The sequence below is a fragment of the Micropterus dolomieu genome, linkage group LG10 (assembly GCF_021292245.1).
Source record: "Micropterus dolomieu isolate WLL.071019.BEF.003 ecotype Adirondacks linkage group LG10, ASM2129224v1, whole genome shotgun sequence".
NCBI lineage: Eukaryota > Metazoa > Chordata > Actinopteri > Centrarchiformes > Centrarchidae > Micropterus > Micropterus dolomieu.
The window spans coordinates 12,685,757-12,709,672 of NC_060159.1; the positions used below are offsets into that span (position 1 = coordinate 12,685,757).

The following is a 23,916-nucleotide window of genomic DNA, read 5'->3' on the forward strand; positions in this document are numbered from 1 at the left end:
TTGGAAGTGTGACTTCCACTAAACTGGAGAGAACATGGACAGTTGTGATGTTACTCCTAAAAAACAAAAACAAAAACAACAACCTTTGCAATTGAAGATAAACCCCAATTATGTTCTTTACAAAATTATTTGGTGTGTCATTTTTAACTTGACTTGAAGTTGGATGGAGTAAAAGTACAGATATAAAGGCAGTAGGACCAGTAGCATGATAGTAATTTTGGAAATTAGGAAACTGCAAGCCACCTCTATCATGTGTTTTTTTTTATCATTCCTTACACATTTTGTAAATAATTTTTTTAATTTAATCAAAAATCCTAGAAGTTTTAGTGGAATGGACTGTAACAAATGTATTAATTGGCAAATACTTTAAACATATGGGCTATTGTGACTACCAGCATGAAATGATTCCCCTTTTCATAGGCTGACCCAAAGGAGCTGATTCGATTGGTCACACAGCATGTGTCTGCATATTCGAATTGGCCGGAGGAGCTGCAGAAGTTGATCAACCAGCTGCATGTGTACAACGAACGTCTGACTGACTTCACCCAGGCCCAAGTATTACAGGGGCTGGGCCGCGGGGTGGACGTCCAGCGCTTCAGCTCCGACTCCGACTACAAGAAGGAGACCATCCTTGGCCTCACAGAGTAAGTAAGGAGGGGACTTTGACTTCCTCAAATGAAAGACTAAACTTTGAGTTTAGTTGTCTGCTGGGAATAAATGTAGTTAAAAATAATCAAACATACAGTGGGTTTTTGTAATGAAGTCCGTAGAGCCAAAACCGATTTTGATATTTGGGGAATCCCATATTTTGATATTTCGGCGGATTCTTCTTCATCTCAGAAACACATTACATGAACAAAGATTTTCCTAACATTTGTTATTTGTAGTTATGATACTTCTCCAAGATAACATGACATAATGCAATTTAAATAAAAAAAAAGTATTGATTATGTGAGCTGTTTGCAGTGTTTTTTAATGGGTTTTCTCCAAACGTGTGTTGCCATTATAATAATAATCTTTATTTTTTTATTTGTGATATCCTCTAATAGACAAACTATAAAACAATAACACTCATAATATGATTGAAGGATCCGTATTCCGTCTCTCAGTTTCTTTTTTTAATAGTCATTTATCGGCTGTTCTAAACAATTCTGCTTTATCTGCACTTAGCTCATATTGATTATATTGGCACGCCATTTTGTCAGTCAGGCTCTAGTAGTCTGTAAGGTGTGCTTTATTTCATCTGCATTTTTTTGTACCACATAACCATATGAGTGGGAGTGATGGCTCTTTCTGCTGCAGTGCAATGAAATCTAATCATTACTTTCCACCTCTCTGCATGTGTGTCTGTGTGTGTTTAGGACACTCGATGACGCTGTGTACAGGATCGCTCTGTCTCTGGCTAAGCGCTACAGCATTCCTCTGTGGGAGGTCTACATGACTCACCTCGAGTTCCTCTTTACGGATAGCGGGTACATGCGCGCACACACACACACACACACACACACACACACACACACACACACACACACACACACACACACACAAACTATTGCATATACCTCTCCCTGTCACTTTCTGTCATTTTACTCATCTGTGTTCCTTCAAACCCGACTGTCAATGTGCATTTGAAATGGCCCTAAAATGTGCTTGGGTTTGGATGAAAGAAACTTGTGTTGCTCGTGTTTACTTATGTGTTCCCATGTCTAGTACAGTTGTGTGTGCACACATCCCTGTCCCTCCTGTTTTCTCACTTACATGAAAAGCATACTTAAAGCACCCCGGAGTAAATCAAACATGTTGTGAATGTGTGTTCATATGTGTGCGTTTGTGTTTTAGTGGGAGAGAGGAGGTGAGTTTGTCAGAGTCTATTTCCATAATTTATTTGCTCTCTGACTTCATGGCTGGGGATCTGTCTAGCTCTGCACCTTTCCTTGTTTTAATAGAATGCTTTTTGAGCTGAGTCGAGATGTGTGTGAGTGTTTGTGTTAGCGCGCACACGTGTTTGCATCTGTGATAAATATCCTTCTTGTCGTATTCTGATATAAGGAAATGGTTTATGAGCTCCACTTTACGATAAATTACAACCTATACCATCTTAAAATCGTACCATAGCTGCTAGAGTGGTGCGTGTGTGAGTTTCTACCAAAATCTCAAGATCATGACAAATGCATGAAGAATATTCAAACTCTAATCTTGACTAGAAGCATCTGCGATGTGCATATTGATTTAACAGATGGATGGACACAGGGACTGATATAAATAGAGCAGACGGGGGAAAACTTAAAGGAAAAGGCGCGTACAGACAGAAGATGGGAGATGTGAAATTGAATTTAGTCTTTTATTGATCCCTGTAGGGATATATATTCTTTATCATATTCTGTATCACTCCTCCCAAATGTTTAGTAGTAGCAGCAGCAGCCAGCCACAGTGCGGTGCCATGGGATCAAATCCAGTTCTGAGGCCAGTACTTGCCATTAAAGGGCAATTAAAAGAGTCTTCCTAATGCATTAAATTAGTTTTACATTCATTTGGCAGAAACTTTTGTCTAAAGCGGCTTACAGTAATTGCATTCAGACTCAAAAGGTTCAAGAGCTAGATGCCATTAAATATTGTAAGTGCAACCCTCCCAAATAAACAACATAAAAAGCGAGTTGGAGAGCCTGCGGCGAAAGGCAGTGACTCCTGTGTTCTGTCTTCAGTGTGGAGTTCATTCCACCAATGTAGGACCAGAACAGAGAAGGGGCTTGACCGAGATGAGCGAGTGCAGGGTGACCTCTGAATGACAGGACAGCCAAACGTCCAGAGGGAGAGGAAGCGCAATGGTCAGGTGGGAGTGTGAGATTTGACCTTGGCTTGGGCCTGTAGGCCAGCACATGCGTTTTGAAGTGGATTCAAGCAGCAACCAGGAGCCATTATAGTGGTGTGAACTTTGGGAGGTTGAGCACCAGGAGGGCAGCAGCATTCTGGACTACCTTCATAGGTCCAATGGCAGACACAGGGGCTCCAGCAAAGAGGGAGCTGCTGGACTCCAGGTGGGAGATGAGCACCTGGTCAGCCTCGTCAGCCAACAAATAGATGTGGGTTAGACAATGCCTAAACCTGTGCATTGAAAAAACTATTTTTTTTAATTTTATTTTTTTATTTAACCTTTATTTAACCAGGTGAGTCTCATTGAGATTAAAATCTCTTGCAAGAGAGACATGGCCAAGACACAGCATAAAAGAACATAAAGAACAGTTTCCAACATATAAAAGACATTAAGTACACATACATATAAGTCACACAAGCCCCTGTGTTGAATAAGGCAGAATACAACTTTATAAACAGCAACACTGACCAATGTTCACTTGCTCCATATCCTTCAGAGTTGAAACAAAATGGCTATAAGGAATAAAGGCAGTCAATTTCAACGAGTTCTGAAGAACGTTCCAAGCAGAAGGTGCAGCAAACATGAAGACTTTTTTACCTAATTCTGTTCGGACACGGGGGACCAACAAGTGTAGGACGTCCTTTGAACGTAATCCATAATGGCCTTGAATACTTGTTAAAAAGATACTCAAATAGGTAGGAGGTAGTCCAAGAAGGGCCTTATAGATGAAACACAGGCAATGAGTGTACCTTCTTGCAGAAAGAGAGGGCCATTTATCTTTATAGTAAAGGGTACAATGATGTGTCCTATAATTACAGCCAGTGAAAACACATAATGCACAATGATACACAACATCCAATTTCTGTAGGCATTGGGCAGAAGCATTCATATATATCACCATAATCTAATAATAATAATAAATATGAATTTTAACCCAGCCATAGCTCTTACCCAGCAAGATCCATCCATCCATCCATCCATCGTCAACCGCTTATCCTGCGTACAGGGTCGTGAGGGGGTGGAGCCAATCCCAGCTTACATCGGGCGAAAGGCGGTGTACACCCTGGACAGGTCGCCAGTCCATCTCAGGGCCACACATAGACAAACAACCACTCACACTCACATCCACACCTAAGGAAACATAGCATATTTGAAAAACATACATTTGCAGAACAGCAGCAGTACTTACATTATTGGATAAATTGTTAGTACACAAGTTCACAAACATTCTGATACCACTGGAGAGATCTGCAGCTCTTGAAAAATAAGCCCACATGGTGATAATATAGTCTAAGGGTGACGAATGGAAAAAAAAAAAATCAGTTAAGATGAGTAGAAAGTGTTGCCGAGCATTCATAATAAATAATAATAAATTAATAAGTATTACGAAAAGCAGGACATAGAGAAAGTTAGTTGGAGAAATAACCACATAATCACTGTGTGTAGGGAGGGGAGGATGGACCAGATAGATGGAGGAAGAAGAGATGGATGATAGAGTCAGGCTGTCTCTGAGACAGTCCTATTAACACAGAATGAACGCTTTAGAGGAATCAATGCACTGCTAAACACCACCGACGTCAGCGGTTCTCCCTGCGTGTAGGTCTTTGTAGATGTAATCAGGGCCCTGTTAGGGACATGAATTCTAGCCAGTTTCATTGCCATTTTAATGACAGCTGTTAAATAACTGGCCAAAAAATGGAAATTATGTTTTACTCTTAAATCACCTGCCAGTTTAGTTGTACTTTTTTTTAGCTTTGATAGTTATCCCCCCAGTTGCTCATCCATCCAGATTCCTTTTTGTATATTTTGTTTGGTCTCACCTGATCCAAATTAATTTACACTTGATGTCCCCAAGTCAAAATACCAGCAAAATTTCCACCAACATAGCTTGTACCATCACTGACACCAGCTGGCTTTGCTGGATTTGTTGCTGTAGGTCTAGGATAAATGAAACTCACATTACTTCAGACTAGGGCTGGGCACGTTAACGCGTTATTATTGCGTTAACGCATTAATTAATTAATGGCGACAATTATTTTATCGCACCATAACGCAGTTTTTATTATTAATATTATTATTTTGAGTCCGTTGCTCACTGGCTCTGAATACACAGACGCAAACCACGGGTCACAGGAGGGGTGGGATGTTGATCAGCCTGCAAATCAACCACCCAAACAAGCAGCGGAGGGAGGCTTCGGCAGACTATGGGGGATGCAACGTGTGGGAGAAGTAGATAAACAAAAGCAGGACAAGCGATCAAACGCCATAGCAAAGTTGATAGCTACACACTGCATGCTGATTAGTATTGGGGAAGATGTCGGTCTTAGGAATTTTCTTAAAATCGCAACGTAGTCACTTGGCCCCGTGGGGTTACTCTGCACTCCTCAGGTGAATAGATGGGGAGACGAGCGCTTTGCGAGTAAACGGCAGGCGTACTATGCATGGTAACCATGGCAACGGCTTCTGTGTCCTACACAGCTGTCGCCTACATAACTTTACCTGATAGGCCTACATATAGTTTTGCGGGGATGCTCTGCCATGCGAATTCCCTCCTGTTGATGTTCTATTTAGTAAACAGTCTCTCTTCCAGTGATTTGCACTGCGCGTCCTGTACAAAACAGTTCAAGACAATTCAACTTCGGTGGCGGGCGTTTGCGTGAGGCGAGCACAACCGTGACAGTTTCATGGGGCTACGCCTTGTGCTTGACCACTTCACCTCACTCTAACAGGGACACTTGGTACTGAACATAGACTGTTTATGCTGCTCCCTGATAAAAGAAAATGTTTCTGCTGATACCTGTTCAAACAAAAGGAAGTTATGTTAACCTGTTGCTCAGAAAGGTGCCTGTTTATGAAATTATGATTGTGGCTCATTATTCAATTTTGCCCATGACAATGCGATTAATTGCGATTAAAAATTTTTATCTTTTCCCAGCACTACTTCAGACATTTCAAACAACATAGCTCTGAACTCCTCATTTCATTTCCTACCTGCTGCCAGCAGCTGCTGACCGGTTCTGCTGTCTTTTTTTTTTTTTGGCACCTTCCCTTCTGACTCATCATCAAGATGTGTTCTGCATTGAGCCTAATGAGTAATCCTCAGAGATGGAGAGGATATTCATTCATTCATTTGAATTCTGTACCAAATCTTTTCCAGTTGTACATCTGGTGACCCCAGCTGGCAAATAAAAGTTCAAATTCTATCAGAAATTGGCAGTGTTACATGCTATACAGTCAACCTTTTGGCTTCCTTGTCAGTTCATAAGAACCTTTCAGCTCCTAGTTAATAATGTCCTGGATCAATAGGAAGCACCTCAAGAAGGCAAATTTTTCTCTGTCTGTGATTTCTGTAATGCCAAGATCCAGATATTGGCCCTTAAATGAGATTGGCCATTTCCTTTTATTAAACCCACCTCATTTGAACCTTACTTCTATTTTGCTGCACCAGGCATTTGTCACTTTAACCTTCCAGGGACCTTGTGGCATGCAAACTGTAATAAGAAGATTGTGAACTACAGTCACCCCTGCTGCAGCAACGCCCCCACCCTTCCTAGCTCCCACCTGTCACTGCAGACTCACCTCAGCTTTTTTATTTCTTAGTAGGTTTTGTTCATTCTTATGATGTTGCATGTTCTGTATTTAGACTTAAAAAATGTGAATATGAATTATTAGGAGGTGATTCTTTTTGGCATATGCATAAGGATGTTGACTTGCTACTAGCTGTCTAGCTCTCTCCTGACTAAATATGCTGTTGTTTGTATTATTTTACATTATTTTAATTATTTCAAATATTTATTTCAAATGAAGTTATTGCAAGCATGTATGCTATGTGTTCATTGGAGTGTGCTGATGAACTTTCCTGCGTAACACATTTGTGGCATTCGGTGTGACTGTGGATTGTGCTTTAGCTATACACAGGTTGGGAACACCGCATTCTGTGTTCAGCTGCAGTTGTTCGGTGCTGTTGGTTTTGATGTTTAGGGATTACTGAATTGCTGTCCACAGAAACTCTGCAAAATGTAAGCCTGGAGCATGACCATGACCTGGAGCATGTCTGCAAGCATGTTTCTTGGAATCATGGGGGGAACTAGTGAGAACAGGATGTAGACTGACAAATACAACTGCATAACCTTTGTTTCAGTAATGCAAAAATGGTATTTTTGACTGAAATGAAACAGAGGCTACATACATGGGGTGTGGGGCAATCAGGTTTGACACTTCAAACACAGCAGTCACATCAGCTCCTCATTGAACCCACTGTTTCTAACTGCCACATGCCACTGTTGACCAGCTGTGCTGCCTTTTCCCTCCACCCAACTCTGCCGTTTCTTTCAGCTCTGTGGCGCTTTACAGCAAGTTTCAGGTCATTGTTTTGGTTTTACTGAGTTTTTTTTTTTTACTCTCGCTGCTCTCATTAGCATTTTCTAGATGCAGCAGGCTGTTTTCAGTGAAAAGCTCTGATAGAACCAGTATATGCTAGCTGGCCAGCACCAAACAGCAGACAGACAAAGTTAGCGAACAGCTGGTGAAGTGGATCATTTAGCTGCGAAAGAGTCAATTTTTCCCCCAGGAACTATTGGAGACTAAAAACAGACCTGAAAGCAGAATGAATTTTGGACTTTGTTTCATCAGGTGAACAGAAAAATGACTCAAAATAATTTTTTGGTGTTGCTTCGTATCTGTTGATATGTAAATAGACAACTGTTTGCTAGCAAGTTTGCCATGCTAATTTAAAATGTGATTATACGTCATTTTGTGGTCATAGCCTCTTTGTGCTACCCCTAAAAGGGGCAAAAAATCAGTATTGCAGGTTTAAAATAATATGTATCATGTTCCCATGGTTTAAAAGTGTTTTTGCATTTGTTTGTATGTGCAATTATGCATACTTAATTATACTTAATACTTAATATAAAATCATACAGAAAATATATTTGAAATGTAGGGCTGTAGAGTTACACATGCTCTTTATTATGTGACTCTGTCCTAAGGATCTAGTGTCTGTGTTTGCAGATGGTGTGTGAGGACGTGGTGTTGCGTGTTTGGAGTGTGTGTGTAAATGTGTGATAGGCAGAAGAATATTGCCTCACAATGAAAAAGTGAATCAGATGTATGCCTCTCGCTGTCCTCTAGAAATGCCATTATCCTATACTGAACTCTACAGCACAAAAAATATTTTACAACCCCCTGCTGGACAGTATTTTGTAAACAAATTAGCAGCATAGATCATAAAGAAAAACAAAAAAAAACTGCTTACATAAATAAATGGCTTGCTGAATAATCATCCCTTGTCCGCCAAAGCCCCCAGAGTTTAATTCTGTCTGTCAGATTACCATTCCAATTAAATATGCCTCTGAATGTAAGAATATTAGAAGCCTGTTTTTGTTTGGGCAATGTGGAAGAGACAACAAACAGAATATGGTAATGTAAGACGGGGATGGAGAGAGGGATGAGAGAGGATAGGCACAGCGCGGACATTGAGGAATATTCCACCAGTTTAAATCGGTTCCTTGCTCAGGCTTTTGAAAACAAACAAGAAATGATTGTAATGAGAAGCTCCTGATATTACAGCCACATGCACACGACAAAGATAGAGTGGGAAATTGCGTTGCGTACTGAGAGAGATACCGCCGAGCTGGCAGCAGCAGCAAAGCACGCATGCAGTAGCCTAGTTGTCAGTGGGACGAGGAGTTGCTGAAAGAGAAGAGAGGAGGGGCTCACAGCCTTAGTAAAGAGAGGCGCTAAACACGTTTTGTCACTGGATAGAGAAGAAAGACAAAGAGGCGATGACAACCTGGCTTTGAAGAACTACAGTGACTCATTCAGCTAAAGCAGAGCCTGACGTGAACGCCGGGCACAATCCGCCTGTCACAGCCGTCTGTATTTCTGCCTGTGTGCTTGTGCCAAGGAAAACTCTTTAACACCCCTCAAACAGTCCTACCTGGACAAGGTGTTGTTTTTCTTGCCATTGTTCTCTTGCTTTTGTGCTTCCAGTCACTTTGGAGCTAATGTGATTAAATAGTGAAACATCAGACTTTGATTGGGGTCTCAGGCTGCCCTAGAGTGTGTGCACTTAAGAAAGAGACGAGAGGAAAAGTGACTGAAAGAGTCTTTACTTAGAGTTCCTTGTTCTGTTGACTCCAGTCTTATTCAGGCCGCTGTTGAGAGGATGATTAGTGTTATTTACATTATTGAGCTTATTGTCAGCTGCCTCCACACTGCTGCCGCTGTCTATATTTTTTTCATTAGCGAGAGCCTCCCAGCTAGCTCTGATGGAGAGCCCAGAGGAAACATTGTCCTCTTTGATGTAGTCCCGCTCTAACAGATAAACAGACTTGCACACACACAAACACACTCCCAGGCAGCCACAGATTGCTCAGAGCCCCTCGGTGGCTGCCAGCAACTAGCTTTCCTGTGCCTTTGCCTTTTCATTCTTTGTATCTTTCCTTGTTTAACCTTTGTTTGCGGTTCTCTGAGGTTTTTCTTTTCCGCTTCTCCTCTCCCCGGTGTCGTGCTTGTGTTCTTTTCCCTGTTCCTCTTATTCTTCAAGACCACCTGCTGCTGTTGACTTTGAGTTGTGCGGGTTTTGAAAAGAAGAGCAGTGAACAAGTCGTGCGCATCTTGAACAAATCGCTGAATGGCTTTCCACACACGGATTTTCTGCACTCCGAGCATTTCCACATTGCGTTAACATTATTTTTCTTTCTCCTTGTCTGTCTCTCTTCTCTCTGTCTTCCCTTTCTCACATTTCGTCCCCATTTTGCTTCTTTTTATGTCTGAGCTGACCAAGTTCTTAGATGTATTCTCAGTAGTAATCTATGAAATCCTCATCTTTTTTTCCAGGGACTGTATCTTTTGTGATAAGCCTGTAGATCACTGGTGCTGCCTTTGCACTGCTATTTTCAAATACTACTTTGCAACCAAATAGTCTCCAGTGCTGGTTGTCTTCCTCCTTTGATTTTCTTTTGTCGATGAGATTTGGGTTTTTTGTCAGTATTGCTGTTTTCTCTTATCTTTTTCAGGCATGGTGTCTACTGCTGTTTGTGTGAACAACTTATATCTTAATTTGTGTCTTTCAAACAAATCACTGTGCCAGAAAGTTACTGTGAAGTGTTTCACATCTTGTGTGCAAATGGATATTTTTCCTAGAGAAGACATATCTCACACAGCAGGCGTTTACAATAACAAATGTAAAAGCTTTGAACTTGGGATAGGAGGCATTATTGTTGTGTGTTTATATTGCTATGAAAACTTTTTGGATTATGGTGCTCCATGTGGAATTGTGGAAAAACATTCAGCCACAAACACTCATGATTTTATTCTCTTCCCTCCTTCCCTCCTCTTCTTCCTCATCCAGTCTTTCCACCAAGGAAATTGAATCCCGGAGCGAGTCCCTCGGCCTGTTTGACACTTTAAAGTGCAACCCTCAGGCCTTTTATAGCCACATGACCAAGTACGTTATGCCCACAGTGGAGGGTACTGACCTGGGCCGCCTGCTCTACTACTTCACCTTGCTAGATGCTGCAGGGTGTGAGCCTCACGTCACCACCACCATAAAGCCAAACTCCCATGTCAAACTGCTCAAGAAGCTTCGAGCTGTTGCCAACGGTAAGGCTTTTTTTCTCTGTCATTGTAATGCAGATGGGACAGCAACACAATAAGTAGGTGGTTTACAGGAAGGACAAAAGGCAGGTGTAAAATGCCTGTTGTTGCTTTTAAAAGTGTGTAATTCTCCGTATTTATGAAATATACAGCCTTGTTTGTGCAATCATCTATGCCGGAGATATATTTATGAAAGAAAGGAATTAATTTGTTTGTGAAGAACAATGGCACTGATTAGACCTAGAAAACCTAACTGAGTAACACCATTTCTTATGGTACAGAATTGACAAAAGCACCCAAAGGGTTAATGCACCTCTATAATTGGTGGACAATCGGCCCCTAGCCTTTAATGTCAAGAACTCAAGTTCAGGGTTAAAGACTTGAGCATAATACCTCTTGACATGACTGATGACTCACACACAGATGTTGACATTGCTGCAGATAACCTCATTAATTTGTGGCATTATTTCTGGCGCCAGATAAAACCAGCAAAATCCTCTACAAGTGACAAATGAAATACCCCCATTGGCATACCTATACTTCATATGTACATATATTATCTTTTATCTCTACCTTAGCGAGTCCTTTTGATCTTACTTGCTTCTTCTTTTTCTCCACCAGCCAACGTAAGTCATGTTAGTTTCCAAAATTGAAAAGTAACAGGGTTGAAACAAACACAGCTATTCACATTTTTTGAAAGGAAGAAATCCACCTCTGTATTAGATGTCAATCTACCAAACACGCCAAGCTCCTGAAACAGCAACAGCATCACAGTGAGATACTGTTTCCACTTAGATTTCTGTGACAGCATCCTCTCCAAGGACAGCATGTCCAAGTTGTAGTGTGTCACTGGTTCAGCGATCCGGTTAGAGTGCTTAAACTTTGTTGTGCACGGGGTGGAGGTGGTGTCACTTCTCAATGAAGTTCAGTAAAGGTCAGCCGGTTGTCAGCTGTGTTTTCACGCCTCACTTCCTCCCTCTGCTCCTGATAACACCACAGCTTTTGCCGGTGACACATGTCTCTGTTTAACACACATACACACACATAGACAAATCACATACACACACCCTTGAGTTAACCACATCAAGACTTTGATGCACTTCTGCATAAACTTACAAAAATGTACTTTACTTTAAGCCCACACTGCCACTTCTATTATTTATCTTTACTCACACACCGTTACCTTATCAAATCATTATATTAGCAACTGTCTGTTTGCTTACCCCCATTTGCTACTGTTGCTCAAGCTTTCCATTCTCCTACTGCGCATATGCAGTTCGCAATAACAGTGGTTGCAGATTTACTACTTGAAATGACTAGTAATTTATTTCAGACAAAGGTGGAAAATAGCAGGATCAGCTAAAATGTTGCATGCAGATTTCATCAGCCGTAGCAAGCTAGCTAATTAAGCTAATGTTAGCTATGTGAGATAGTTGAACAGCTAACTTAATGTCTCCAGCTGACTTGTTTTAAAATGAGAATCTTGGAAAAGGGGCCTTAAATACACTCTAGATGGCTACATACATAATATCATGCTAAAAGACCGAGGCTAATGCTACATGTCCAAAGCAAAAAGTGCATCCTCACAGGCTGATTATCCATGCAGAAGACATGAAAATAAAGAACAGCATTGTTTGTAACTTAATAAATGTTACATTACATTTATTCATTTAGCTGACGCTTTTGTCCAAAGCGACTTACAATTGCTATTTATGTCAGAGGTCGCACGCCTCTGGAGCAACTAGAGGTTAGGTGTCTTGCTCAGGGACACATTGGTGGACATGTCACAGTCAGGAATTGAACCCAAGTCTCTCACACCAAAGGTGTTATCCACTGCGTCATCACCACCCCATGTTGGCAGGGTTTTCTGGAGTGTTAACTTCCCCAAATCCAATAAAAAGCAGGACAGAGTTGCTAACATTACCCTAAACTCTGATAGCTCCCAGGACAAACTCCCACACAGTGGAGAACTACTGCGGTGGATGTGCAAGTCGTGAACAAGGCTTTTTTAACATAGCCTGAAACCCCACAAACTAATGCAGTTAGTTAATGGTATTCCAGTATCCCTGTGAAGTAAAGCTTGGCTCATACTGTAGGAAGTAAGGTAGTTAGCCAGACATGCTAACAATATCATCTTACCTTATCTTATTACACTTTTGCACGTGTGTTTTTGGTTTTGGAAAGATAAATGAAAACTGTGAATGCAGACTATTGATCTTATGTGTTTCAGCAACAAGGAAGTTACACTCTCTTTGCCATTGCATTGACAAGTTCCATAAATTTGCAGCACAAAGTAAGCTAGTTGAGCTAACTTAACTGTGAACTAATTAGGGCCGAATGTAAATCTGCACTGAAGATCATCTTTTTAATCCGATGCCTGTGGTGGATATGTGTTGTCAGGCCATATGAAAATGTGGAAGTGTGTTCCCAGCTTTGAGAAATCTGTAGTAGGCTGTGTGAACCATAGACCGTATAGAAGAAGTGGATGTAGTCATTGTGACGTCACCCCGTTGGATTGTGAACTGCTGTTTTGAAGCCTCAAGTTTGGCCGATAGGGCGCCGCCATGTCGAGTTTTTGCAACCAGGAAGTGCCCGGAAGTGACGATGGCTCTGATGGGTGGAGCTAATGGCCGTGTGCGGAGCTAGCTAGCTTGCTTAGCTAGGTGCATCTGTAAATCACGTTAACTGTCATTTTAACAGGGCTGATAACTTTGTCTAGCAAACAACAGTCTTAAAACTAAATGTACTCACCAAAGAAAGTGAACAGCCGACTCCTAATAGGCTTTTTTCTCTTGGTGCTAGTTAAATTTACACAGTGCCGAGGGTACGAGTCGGCTCTAGCCTGATTGACAGGTCGCCATGGTAACGACTTGTCAATCATAGATAATCCCGCCCTGAAACACTCTGCTTCGTAGTCCATTTTAAAATAAATGGGACCATAATTTACTAAATGAACATCATTTTGTATTGAAGAAGATGTGAAACTAGCGACTGAGACCATAAACTCATCAGGAAAGTGTTTACTGGGGTAATTATTCAGCTGAGAAGTAGGGTAATTTTCCCATTATTTCTAATGGAGCCGGACTTCTTTTTGCAACCAGAAGAGTCGCCCCCTGCTGGATTTTCAATAGAATGCAGGTTTCAGGGACTTCCGCATCGGCTTCATATTGTAGACCGGAAGCTTCCCGCTTGGTGTGAACCCATCAGAGCCAAAACTTTTTTACGTTGATATATCCAGCGATTTTTCACAGCATATATTTTGAATACTAACATTAACGATGACTCCATTCCGTTGAGTGTCGCAGTGAGCCATGTCAGTGAGTGGGCATGGACAGTAACAGAACCCTGGAACTGACTGGCCTCAATGGAATGCAGCCATCATTGATAGTATTAATTAATGATTTCTTGTGCTTTCCATGCTTTGACAAGTCAAAATGTCTTCTGCAAAATGAATCTATAGCAGCTGGGAGTTAAGTGACAAAACTATAAATGGAACAAATGAGAAAAGGGCTGCATTTACTCTTACTAGAGCCGCATGCACACCACTTCAAGATTAGGAGAAAGCCAAAGTTCAACGGGGCCGCAACACCAAGTTGCTGTTGATAAGCTGTGGTTTGACAATTGCTGCTCAGGGGAGGGGTTGAGCAAACTATCTTTGCACAACTGTAGCAAAAGTAAAACTAATAGATACACATTAGTACTCACACATAGGGCCTGATTTACTAAAGGTTTGCATGAGTAAAAATGTGTGCAAACTTGATATCACCAGCAAATTAACATGTAAGCTGATCTACGAACAGTGTACATGGAGAATGACGTGTTTAAAAAGTGCAAGATAGCACCTGTTGTTCATTTACTACTTTTGCCTTAATGAATGTGCAATTTGGGGCGTTTCAATTTTATTGTGTAAAGTAATGGGAGGGTAACATGCAAATGCATTTATTTACTACACGCAATGTGATCTAACAAGTCTAAACGCAATTTCATGTGAGTGCAACAGCCTCTGTATTAAATACGTTTGAAAGGAAAGTGCAAACCGCCAAGTGTTGTGCAGAGATGGCTGCTGTTATTGCTGTGAGGAGACACAGCTGTAATGATAGAAGATGTGGAGAAATTAAAAATATTGGATATTATATAATATTATTTTATTTTATTTATTCCTTGAACTATATGAATTGAATTGTTTTGGGGGTTTTCCTTGAAACTTTGGCAATACTGTTGTATTAACAGTCATGCCAATAAAGCAAATTTTAATTGAATAGAATTGAGAAAGGGTTTTTGTGTCAATAATATGGCATGACAGAGGAACATATAACGCGCACATTGCTCCTCTCCAGCCATGCCATATTGGAACTGTTGGCTGACCTAAGGGCTGATTTGGAGCCAGTTTTAAAAAAAGGAGTCACGCAATACCTACCATGCCCAAACTTCTTGCAACTCTGCATTTCCATGCGCAGTGTGCGCTGCAGAGAGCTCCCAGCTGCAGTAGTGCATGGATCACGTGTAAAATTCATCCAGCCAGAGGGAACGATCACCAACTGTTCACAGCGCGTTTTTCAGGTGTGCTGTCCCAAGCAGGCAGGATGGGTAGGTCCGTATGATTTTCACATACTCAGGACGCACTAAATAAAACAACGTTTTTACCCAGTGGCTGCTTTCCCTCCCTACTATCCGTGGCGGAAACCATTGAAACATGCAAAACCCTCATTTTAATACTGCCACCTCCATTGTGTTTGAACCTGTTGTCATCTACACAATAACATGTACTACAGTTACACGTGCAATATTTTAGAATGCACATGCTATTTAGTACTCTTTATTCGGGATGATAGTAAATCTGGCCCATACTGTACATGGATATGTACTTCACCAAAGCGATTAGTACTCGTGTACTGTCACTTACACTGACTTTGTCACATTAACACTTACAAACTAACACTCTCTGTATATCTCTCACAGACACACATGTTCACGCGCACTATTAAAACCTACCCCACGCATTCACACTCTTATAGCAAATTTGACGCACAGGCTGTTGCGGTGTCTCCAGGGCACACACGCAAGCTCTCACACACACACACACACACTCGCTTTCGAGGCATCCAGACATTGCAGGGGACAGGTGGTGTGTGTCCAATATTCATCACAATTTCAGACAGTACCAGGTGACTGTCTGAGTGGGCTCTCCTGAGGAGGGGGATGAGATGCTGCTTGGGTGTGGAAGAGACAGAAAGAGTGGGTGAGGCAGGGGAGAGACAGAAAGAGAGGACATGTGTAAGCAAGTAACTCTTATCTGTGTCTGTCTGGGTCTGTCTGAAAGGTGTGTGTGTGTGTGTGTGTGTGTGTGTGTGTGTGTGTGTGTGTGTGTGTGTGTGTGTGTGTGTGTGTGTGTGTGTGTGTGTGTGTGTGTGTGTGTGTGTGTGTGTGTGTGTGCGCGCGCGCGCACACACTCGCTGTTTTATGTGTGCGAGGGATTCCGAGCAACGTTGACAGAGCCTTCCCCACAGACAGACCAGTGTTAAATATTTAAAGCCCAGACAGGCTGTGGTGTTGCCACAGTAATGTGTCTGTCTTATAGCGCTGGAGACCAAGAGCATGCCACTCGCTCTCTTTCTCTCTCACACACACACACATACACAGAGTACTGCAGTGGTAGAAGATATGATGCACACAGACAAACCGTACACCTTAGCGTGCAGACACCGACAGACAGCACGCTTTCACAGGCAGGTCACACGCAATCTTTGTTGTTCACATCAATCTTTTACTCTTTTGTGCATTTGTGCCATGTAATGCAATATCGAACAACCTCTGCAAATTAAATCATCGTAATTATCCTGCAAGTGCTGCATGGTTTGTACATACCATATGCAACTACAGCAGTCTAGGATGTACCTTCAAACAGGCCTCTCTTGTAAAGTTCCACTTTGTGAACTGTGAAGTGTTAGATATACCATAATAGTTTGAATATTGGGCTCCCACGATGTGACTATTATATTGTGCCTTGGTAAGTAAATATTTATGTGCTAATGCCTAATGCACACTAGAGGATTTTTAAATCTTAACCGATTTTTAAAAGTTGGGATACCACAGACATAATGAATGAATTCATCCGATTGTGTATACTTTAATCATAAGAGAGCACATTCCAGGTGATTCAGTCAAGACACAGGACCACACACTTTATAATAAATGATTTCAGGGAAGCGGTTGTGGGGACTTGGAATCTCACTGAAACCAGCGTTATCAAACTTGACTTAAGACATAAACAAACATGGAGGCAGACTGTTGTCGTCAGCTCGTTGCACTTGTGTGTGCTATGTTTTGCAGTAAAAAATTAAAAATAGAAAATACAACTGTGGATGAACAGATGAACTCATGGCTTAGAGGGAGGAATTAGCATGGTTTATACATACTATAGTGCGAGCAAATACGCAACACGTTGGTGACGCTTCCCAGTCACCTCACTCTCATTGGCTGTTGCAGGTTTCTGATTGGAGGCACGTAAATATGCAGTCTGCAACCTTAGGATTATGTCTTTAAACCTCTCACAATACACGATCATTTGGGCTGGTAATCGGTTCCGACTAGCCTTAGTTCTGGAACGCCCCAGCGATTGTCGGGAGGGGCGAATCGGACCCTTTGCCAAGTCATGTTTCTGAATAATAAACTATCTCATTTGCAGGTTTGAACTACCGAAATCTGACTGATGAATTGTTGGATCCGCTGGACGCTCTGCAGCCAGTTCTGACCAGTCAGAACGTACTGTCCATCTCCAAGCTTGCTAATCGGCTGCCTGTGCTGGGTGGTGGAGGGGCAACAGTCTCCCCCAGTGCAGTCCATGCAGTATGGCTGCAGAAGCTGTTTTGGAAGGGAGACCCCCAGTTGCTGAAGAGACCCCCACAGAGCGATCAAGACTACCTCCATGCGTATGACGCCTGTGCCAAATACTTGGACAGGCTGGTGCCCGCTGACGCTGTCCACTTCCTGGATAGCATCACCTTCTCACCTGATGCAGTCAAACATGTAAGCCTAAATATGGTCAAACAATAGTGATGTTTGCGTTTTTTAAATTTTAGTTTTTTCTTGAAGTCTAGCCATCTTTTTCACATGAATTACTGTATGCCAGACAGAAAAGAGTGTAACAAAGTACAGTGTGAAGGAGGATCTATTTTCTATTACCATCTCAGACAGGAACTGGTGGGAGTTGGGCAGACAGACAATTTGAAATTGCAGCCCAGAAGGTACTGTGGTTGGTTCTAGGCAGCCACCCAGACAGGATTCATATTGTCTAAAAGGAAGGATGGTGGGGATTTCTAATCACCACATCAAACTGTCATATTCCTCACTCTATACTCTTCAGAGTACAGAGCCCCCCCCCCCTCCCCCGTTCAATTTTTGTAACATCAAAAGCCCTTTCCGAATTTTGAATACATTATTCTGTTCACATTCACACTCTGTCACCTCAAATCACATACCGGTCGTGATTTATAAAAGAAATTATAAAATTGCACAAGAAATGTCAGCTACATAATTACAGCACTCTGAAAAATTGTCCTGCAAAGGACTTAAAGTGCCTAGGCACACCTTATCAATACTAGCCTTTTTTTTCATTCTGGCACACTGCCACCCCCCAGACCTTCCCTTTTCTTCCACTTTTGTCATATGTACCCTCACTTTCCTTATGACTCCACTAGAGCTGATTGATCCCTCTATACATCAGAGCCAATTAAACTCCAATTCCCAGCAGGCACTGTTCACACTGTGCTTTTTAACATGCAGATTACCTCTCAGAAACCCACTGTCTGCTCTCTCTTCCCTCACCCTGCTCCTCTTTCCTTTTTTTCCTGTCCTTTTTGAACCCTCAAAGGGGAATTCTTGACCTTTCTCACTGTTAGGAATGCATCTGATCTTTCACAAGCCCATTGCCCCCCGCCTCCCCATCCCACAAGGCCTAGAGATGAGAGAGATGACCTCCTACTGGACATATATTTTGAAGGGAAACAGAGTGTTGGCACCCCCCAAGTAGTATTATACAAGAAGCATTTATCTTAGATAGCATCTTTGGTGGGAGCATCCTCCCTTGCTCAACCTCCAGCCTGTTTGTACACATTCACACACATATGCATACTCACTTACCCTCAAAAGAAATTTTGAGGTTTGTCAGGAAACTCCATTTGAGTGATCATCCTGCCCTGGCAGAGAAAAGAGCTGTCCTTCTGAGTAGCAAAATCTAGCAAATGCAGAAGTATGAATAGCATTTGTCTGAGTGTGTGGCTGACTTAGCTCAATGATTTTTAAGTGTCTTTGTGGTGTTAATGTATGTGTGGGTCTGTGTGCTTCCATGAAAGTGTGTGAAACCTCCAACAGCCAAAAGGCCCTCTCTTCTCTCCATGAATGGTTAACCTGTTCTCACTGAATTGAATCAGTTACACTAGGCTGGCAGCTATGGTCTCTCTCACTTACACACTCCTCTCACACACGTACACACATGCTACTCAAATTACTGATGGTATTTTGGGGCAGATAAATTGGGGTTATACCTGCTTCTCTTAAGTTTGAAATTAACATACATAACTTGTGGAGCTCTTTCCCTCTCTTTGTTCAATTTGACCCCCACCCCCAACCCAATCCTCATTCTGTTCCTTCCTTCCGTCCTGTTCCATCTCCAGCTGAGCATCCAGGCGAGGTCAGAGGTGATAAAGCGAGCCACCAAAGCCCTGCGCCAGCTGGGCGAGAAGAGCAAGAAGAGAGGAGGCGATGGTACTGGGGAGCAGGAAGGGACAGACCCAGCAGGGATGACTTTTGATGAGGCTCTAGCACACCTGCAGCAATCACAAGCCCACCTGGATACCCTGAGCCATGCCTTCATACTGTCACTCAAAGACAGCCAGCAGGTAGACCCCATCTGCCAGACACTAAAGCCATTTTCATTTCATCAAGAGTACAAGTCTGTAAATGTGTGTTAAATGATCAGTTAAAAGAACACACAAAGACCAATAGAGATTTTTCCGTTGTTAAGGTAAATGTCAACTAGTGTGGACATACAGTAGATGCCCAGATTGCTTGCTGCAGTGACTCATGGCCGTGCTTTAGCATATACCTTGAGTGATCAGTTCAATGTCTTAAGTTAAAATACTAAGGCATTGTGAATTATATGCAGCTAAATCTGGTGGATTTCTGTAGGAAACTCATAGAAATTGCATGAAAGGGAACTTTTAGGCTTGGCAAGAAAAGTCATAGGTTCAACTTTTCTTGGCAAGCCTAAAAGTTCCCTTTCAAAAAAGTGCCTTTGCTTGCTCACCTTAAAAAAAAAATAGTCTTAGCTTTATTATCTGGATGAATTTTAGAATATATTTTTGAACTATTTAAGTCTACAGACCATGTAAGAAATGATGATAATGTGTTGTTTTTTTATTACTGAAAGGGCAGAATTATTTCTTTGGATAAAGCTAATCACCTACTACTTTATGATGACACACTGTAATGTCCATCTGCAAGAGAGATGTGTTTAATGTGTGTGTCTTTCTTCTTGTTAATTAACAGGCAAATTGACTCAATAGTCTTTCTCAAAACGCTTTTGATTAAGACTCAGTCACAACCTTTGGGACATGTATTCACTTGCGCACACACTTGATCGCTGACGTCCTCTTCCCTTGACTGTTCATGGGGTCACCTGTGTTTGCGTGTGCTGTATATTCCCGGGCTGGTTCTGCTCGACTAAGCTCTTCCCAGCCTCACCGGGACCAGTCAAGGGTATATTAATGTAAATCTATGTGCTGCTGTTTCAAATGAGCCCTTCCACATGGTCGTATATGCAGGATGGACACCATGCTGTATCTCATTAAGCAAAGTCACACGGACTTACCCCACTGTCACCTCTCTGTTGGTGGATGGGTGGGTGCGTGTGTATACACAAAATGTATGTGTGGCTAGAGAGAGGGGACGTTATGATGTGGCAAGCTATGAGATATCCATGAAAACCGGTCATTTCTGACTCCCACACCGTGCTAGTTTATAATATTTAGCCCGTTTTATTTAGCCCAGAGCTGTAAAGCTGTAAGTCATGCACACACACAACCTCTACATTGTAACTTCCTTTCTACTGGTGACGGAAGCAATTGGATCTTTGGAGATGGATAAGAAGAATATAAGAACCAGGAAAAGGGCAGATAGGTAGATAAAGATAGATAGGAGGAGCTCTGTAGGCTTTGTTTGGCAATACTGTGGTCATTTATCAAGTGTACGTAACCAGCTCCTTGGAATATTAGTTTATTAGTAGATGAATCCACCACAGGCGCCTTGACGTACCATGAGGACAGCAAATTACATACCAAAGAATAGCTGTGAAAAAGATAACATTTTGCTGTGGACAAATTACTATACAAGTTAGCACAGTCCTGTATTTAAACCTTTGATGTTTTGATATCATGTACAATGAAAAATACTGTACAGCATAAAAACCATGCCCATGATTAGGTTTCATAAGGCTGTAGCATGCAAGGCATTTTTTATTTTTATTTGATAGAGACTGTAGAAAGATGACAGGAAATGAGGTAAGAGAGGGATGGAGAATGACATGCAACAAAGCTCCACTGGCGTGATACAAAATGGGGACATTGAAATTAATAGTTGACATCTTAACCTATATTTCGGCAGGCAAATATCCATGCATCCATCAATCGTTCCATCCTTTGACAGGGACACACAGACTGGCCCAAATGGCCCTTTCCCCACAACCTTCCTCTAATTCTTCCTTCGTGTCCTGGGTCTGCCCTAGAGTTTTCTCTTAGCAGTTTATTCCTACAACACAGTTGAAAGGAAGTAGCCAAGGGGCGCCCAAACCAAGCTACTTTTCGTAAAACCAGCCAGCCTGCGGAAAAGCCTCATATCTCGCACTTGTACCCTTAATCTCTCTAAGTCAGTATCCTAATCTTTTGATCATCACAATGCAACAAAGCATTGAAAGCTTAGTTTTGTAGTACAGTTCTGTCACAATCTAATGTTACCCAACCAGCCACTCTACAATCTTCAGCTAGGCGTTGATATTCTGCCAGTGAATATAATATGAAAATCCTATATCATGAATATATGAAGGCCATATATCATGAATATCATATGAATATCAATACCCTGTCCTAAATATCTTGTCAGTGAATATTACAGGAGAGGTGACAAAGGGCATCCCAGTCCAATGCCAACGCTGATTGTGCTTGATGTAATGCCAGGAATGTCAATGTACTGCTCAGAGTGCACAGGAGGTCAAAGAACTCTCTTCCAACACCTCCCACTGAATGTATTGGGTGCAAAGATCGTAAGCCTTTTCCAAATCAAACAAACAATGTCAAACCTATGTAACAAAACGATGCACGTTACAGCAACACCTTTCCTTTGTTTCCTGTATTTTCTTTGGGAAGGCAAAAATGTGCGTTACTAACATTAATGTGCATCTAGCTTCTTCAAAACCCCAGGTTTTCCCTTCTGTGACTGCATATCGGCAGACTTGTATTTGCCCATTGATACCATTCCATTTACTGCGGAGTTGCCTCGGAAGTCCTGTATCTCAGCCATTTGTTATGACCTGACTTAAAAGGCCACAAACAAAAGGGAGACACACCATGGTAGAAGTTTAACAAAATATGTTTATTTAAACCAAGATTAACCAAATTATGAAGTCTAAAATCAAAGAAAACCAAACTGAACGGGGAGCCGGCCTGCAGGGAGGTCTGACCTGGTCTCAACAGCAGCCTCCTGCAGAATGGGAAGACCGAGTTAGAGATACTGTACAGGGCAGAGTGCCCAGAGTTACTGCAATCAGTCTCAGCTCTTCACCTGCAAGGGATAGAGATTGGCCACACCCACACGACTCCACAGGGTGTCACCCCAAAAGGGGAACCCCAAACCTACTTCCTACAAGTACACAATAAAAACAACCAAAACATTACAGAACTAACAGTCTGGTTGACCACAAGTAAACCAGAGATAAAATTACACAACTCAGCTGGGGCACAAGACAGAGCATCCACCACCACATTGTCCTTGTTTTTGACATAGGCTACTTCATGTCCAAACTATACCAACAGATCCGGTTTTGCAGAACACAAAATGAGGAATACTGACAACTGGAAAGTTGAGGGCAAAGCCCTGACCCAAAGTTCACATGAAAATGAGTACCCGAAGCTCATCCCAAACGAACAAGTTGGCCTTCTGCTAGACATAATATACCAAAACTCCAGCAACCATATACATACAAAACTGGAACCATCACAAATGCGCTAAACCAAAGTATCACACCAAAGTTTCCTCCAAACAAAGGCTCACTAGCCAACCAAGCCGTCCCAAGACAGACAGCACAAGGAAATAAAGCTACAACCAAACTCATACTAACCAAACAAAGCATGAGCCAAGCGTTTAGATATTACCAAAACTAGCAGGCCAACCCACCAAGTCAGGCGCTAACCTGGATGATTTACTTCCCCAGTGCCAATGTTTTAGTTCCAACCAGACCAAAATCTACAATAAACCAAAAGATACTAAGATACACAGGGTTTAAAATTTTTTTGTAGTACATCATTTAAGATTAGACAAAGCACTGATTTACAGTTTCAACTGTCCATGTTGGTAACACCAGCACAGAAACAGGCTCTGCCACAGCAAGTTTACTTGCTCAACCAAAGATGACAAGGTAACATTTTTAATGTCATCCTTACCACTCATTAACACCATAATGCTCTGTGTTCTGACTAGTTGCTCCCTCTTAATGCCACTGGTAAATGCCACCATAGGCGCACCAAAAAACGAAGACAAAGAAGCCATAACTTCAACTTAACGTAACCAGACGGTAACGTTAACTGCAGACACGCACAACCCACAAACAGGAACATTTCCCCCTAGTCTTCATGCGGCTTGTGGTGGGTATTTATGCACGAAAAACTTGCGGATTTGTGGTGCAGCCTGCATGCAGGCACCCCACAACATCACACGGATGTGCCCCCCTAGACAGCTTGTCCAAAAACAGCTGACACTAACCATGTCACCACAATTCTATGAAAACACCAAAGTGATGCAACCCAAACGGGGAATGCCTGTACAAAGCATATCAAAAACACAGTTACACGTACCCTCTGGTCAGCATAAAAAAATGTATACCAGTCTGCCAGTACGGCTTCCTGAAAACCCAACACATAATGCATCTCCCAAGACAAAGCACAAAACCAGCACACAGCTGGACCAAATGACTAATCAGCAGTGCAGTGACACCACGCACCCTGATGCACCAAACAAGTTTTACTGCACTAACCTTTAGACAAGCCCCCATTTGTTTCTCCAACAAGTGTGAGAAAATACCAGTAGTATTCAGTGTAATTTGGAATTTAAAGATTATTTCTGCTTAAATGATTTTAAGATGAACAAATAGTTACAATTTCAATTGTCTTTTTCCTTAA

The 23,916-nt window shown here is 41.9% G+C and overlaps 1 protein-coding gene across 1 annotated transcript in view; it reads left to right on the forward strand.

The window, feature by feature from the left end:
* The first annotated feature begins 205 nt into the window (after window positions 1–205).
* The window catches only part of LOC123978220 (neuroblastoma-amplified sequence-like), a 30,178-nt gene continuing 6,467 nt past the window's right edge, over window positions 206–23,916 (forward strand). Inside the window, exons 1-6 of the mRNA XM_046061389.1 lie at window positions 206–211; window positions 421–644; window positions 1,362–1,472; window positions 10,227–10,477; window positions 17,157–17,497; window positions 19,144–19,368. Of these exons, the coding sequence (XP_045917345.1) occupies window positions 206–211; window positions 421–644; window positions 1,362–1,472; window positions 10,227–10,477; window positions 17,157–17,497; window positions 19,144–19,368 (1,158 nt within the window). The remainder of the gene's footprint in view (window positions 212–420; window positions 645–1,361; window positions 1,473–10,226; window positions 10,478–17,156; window positions 17,498–19,143; window positions 19,369–23,916) is intronic.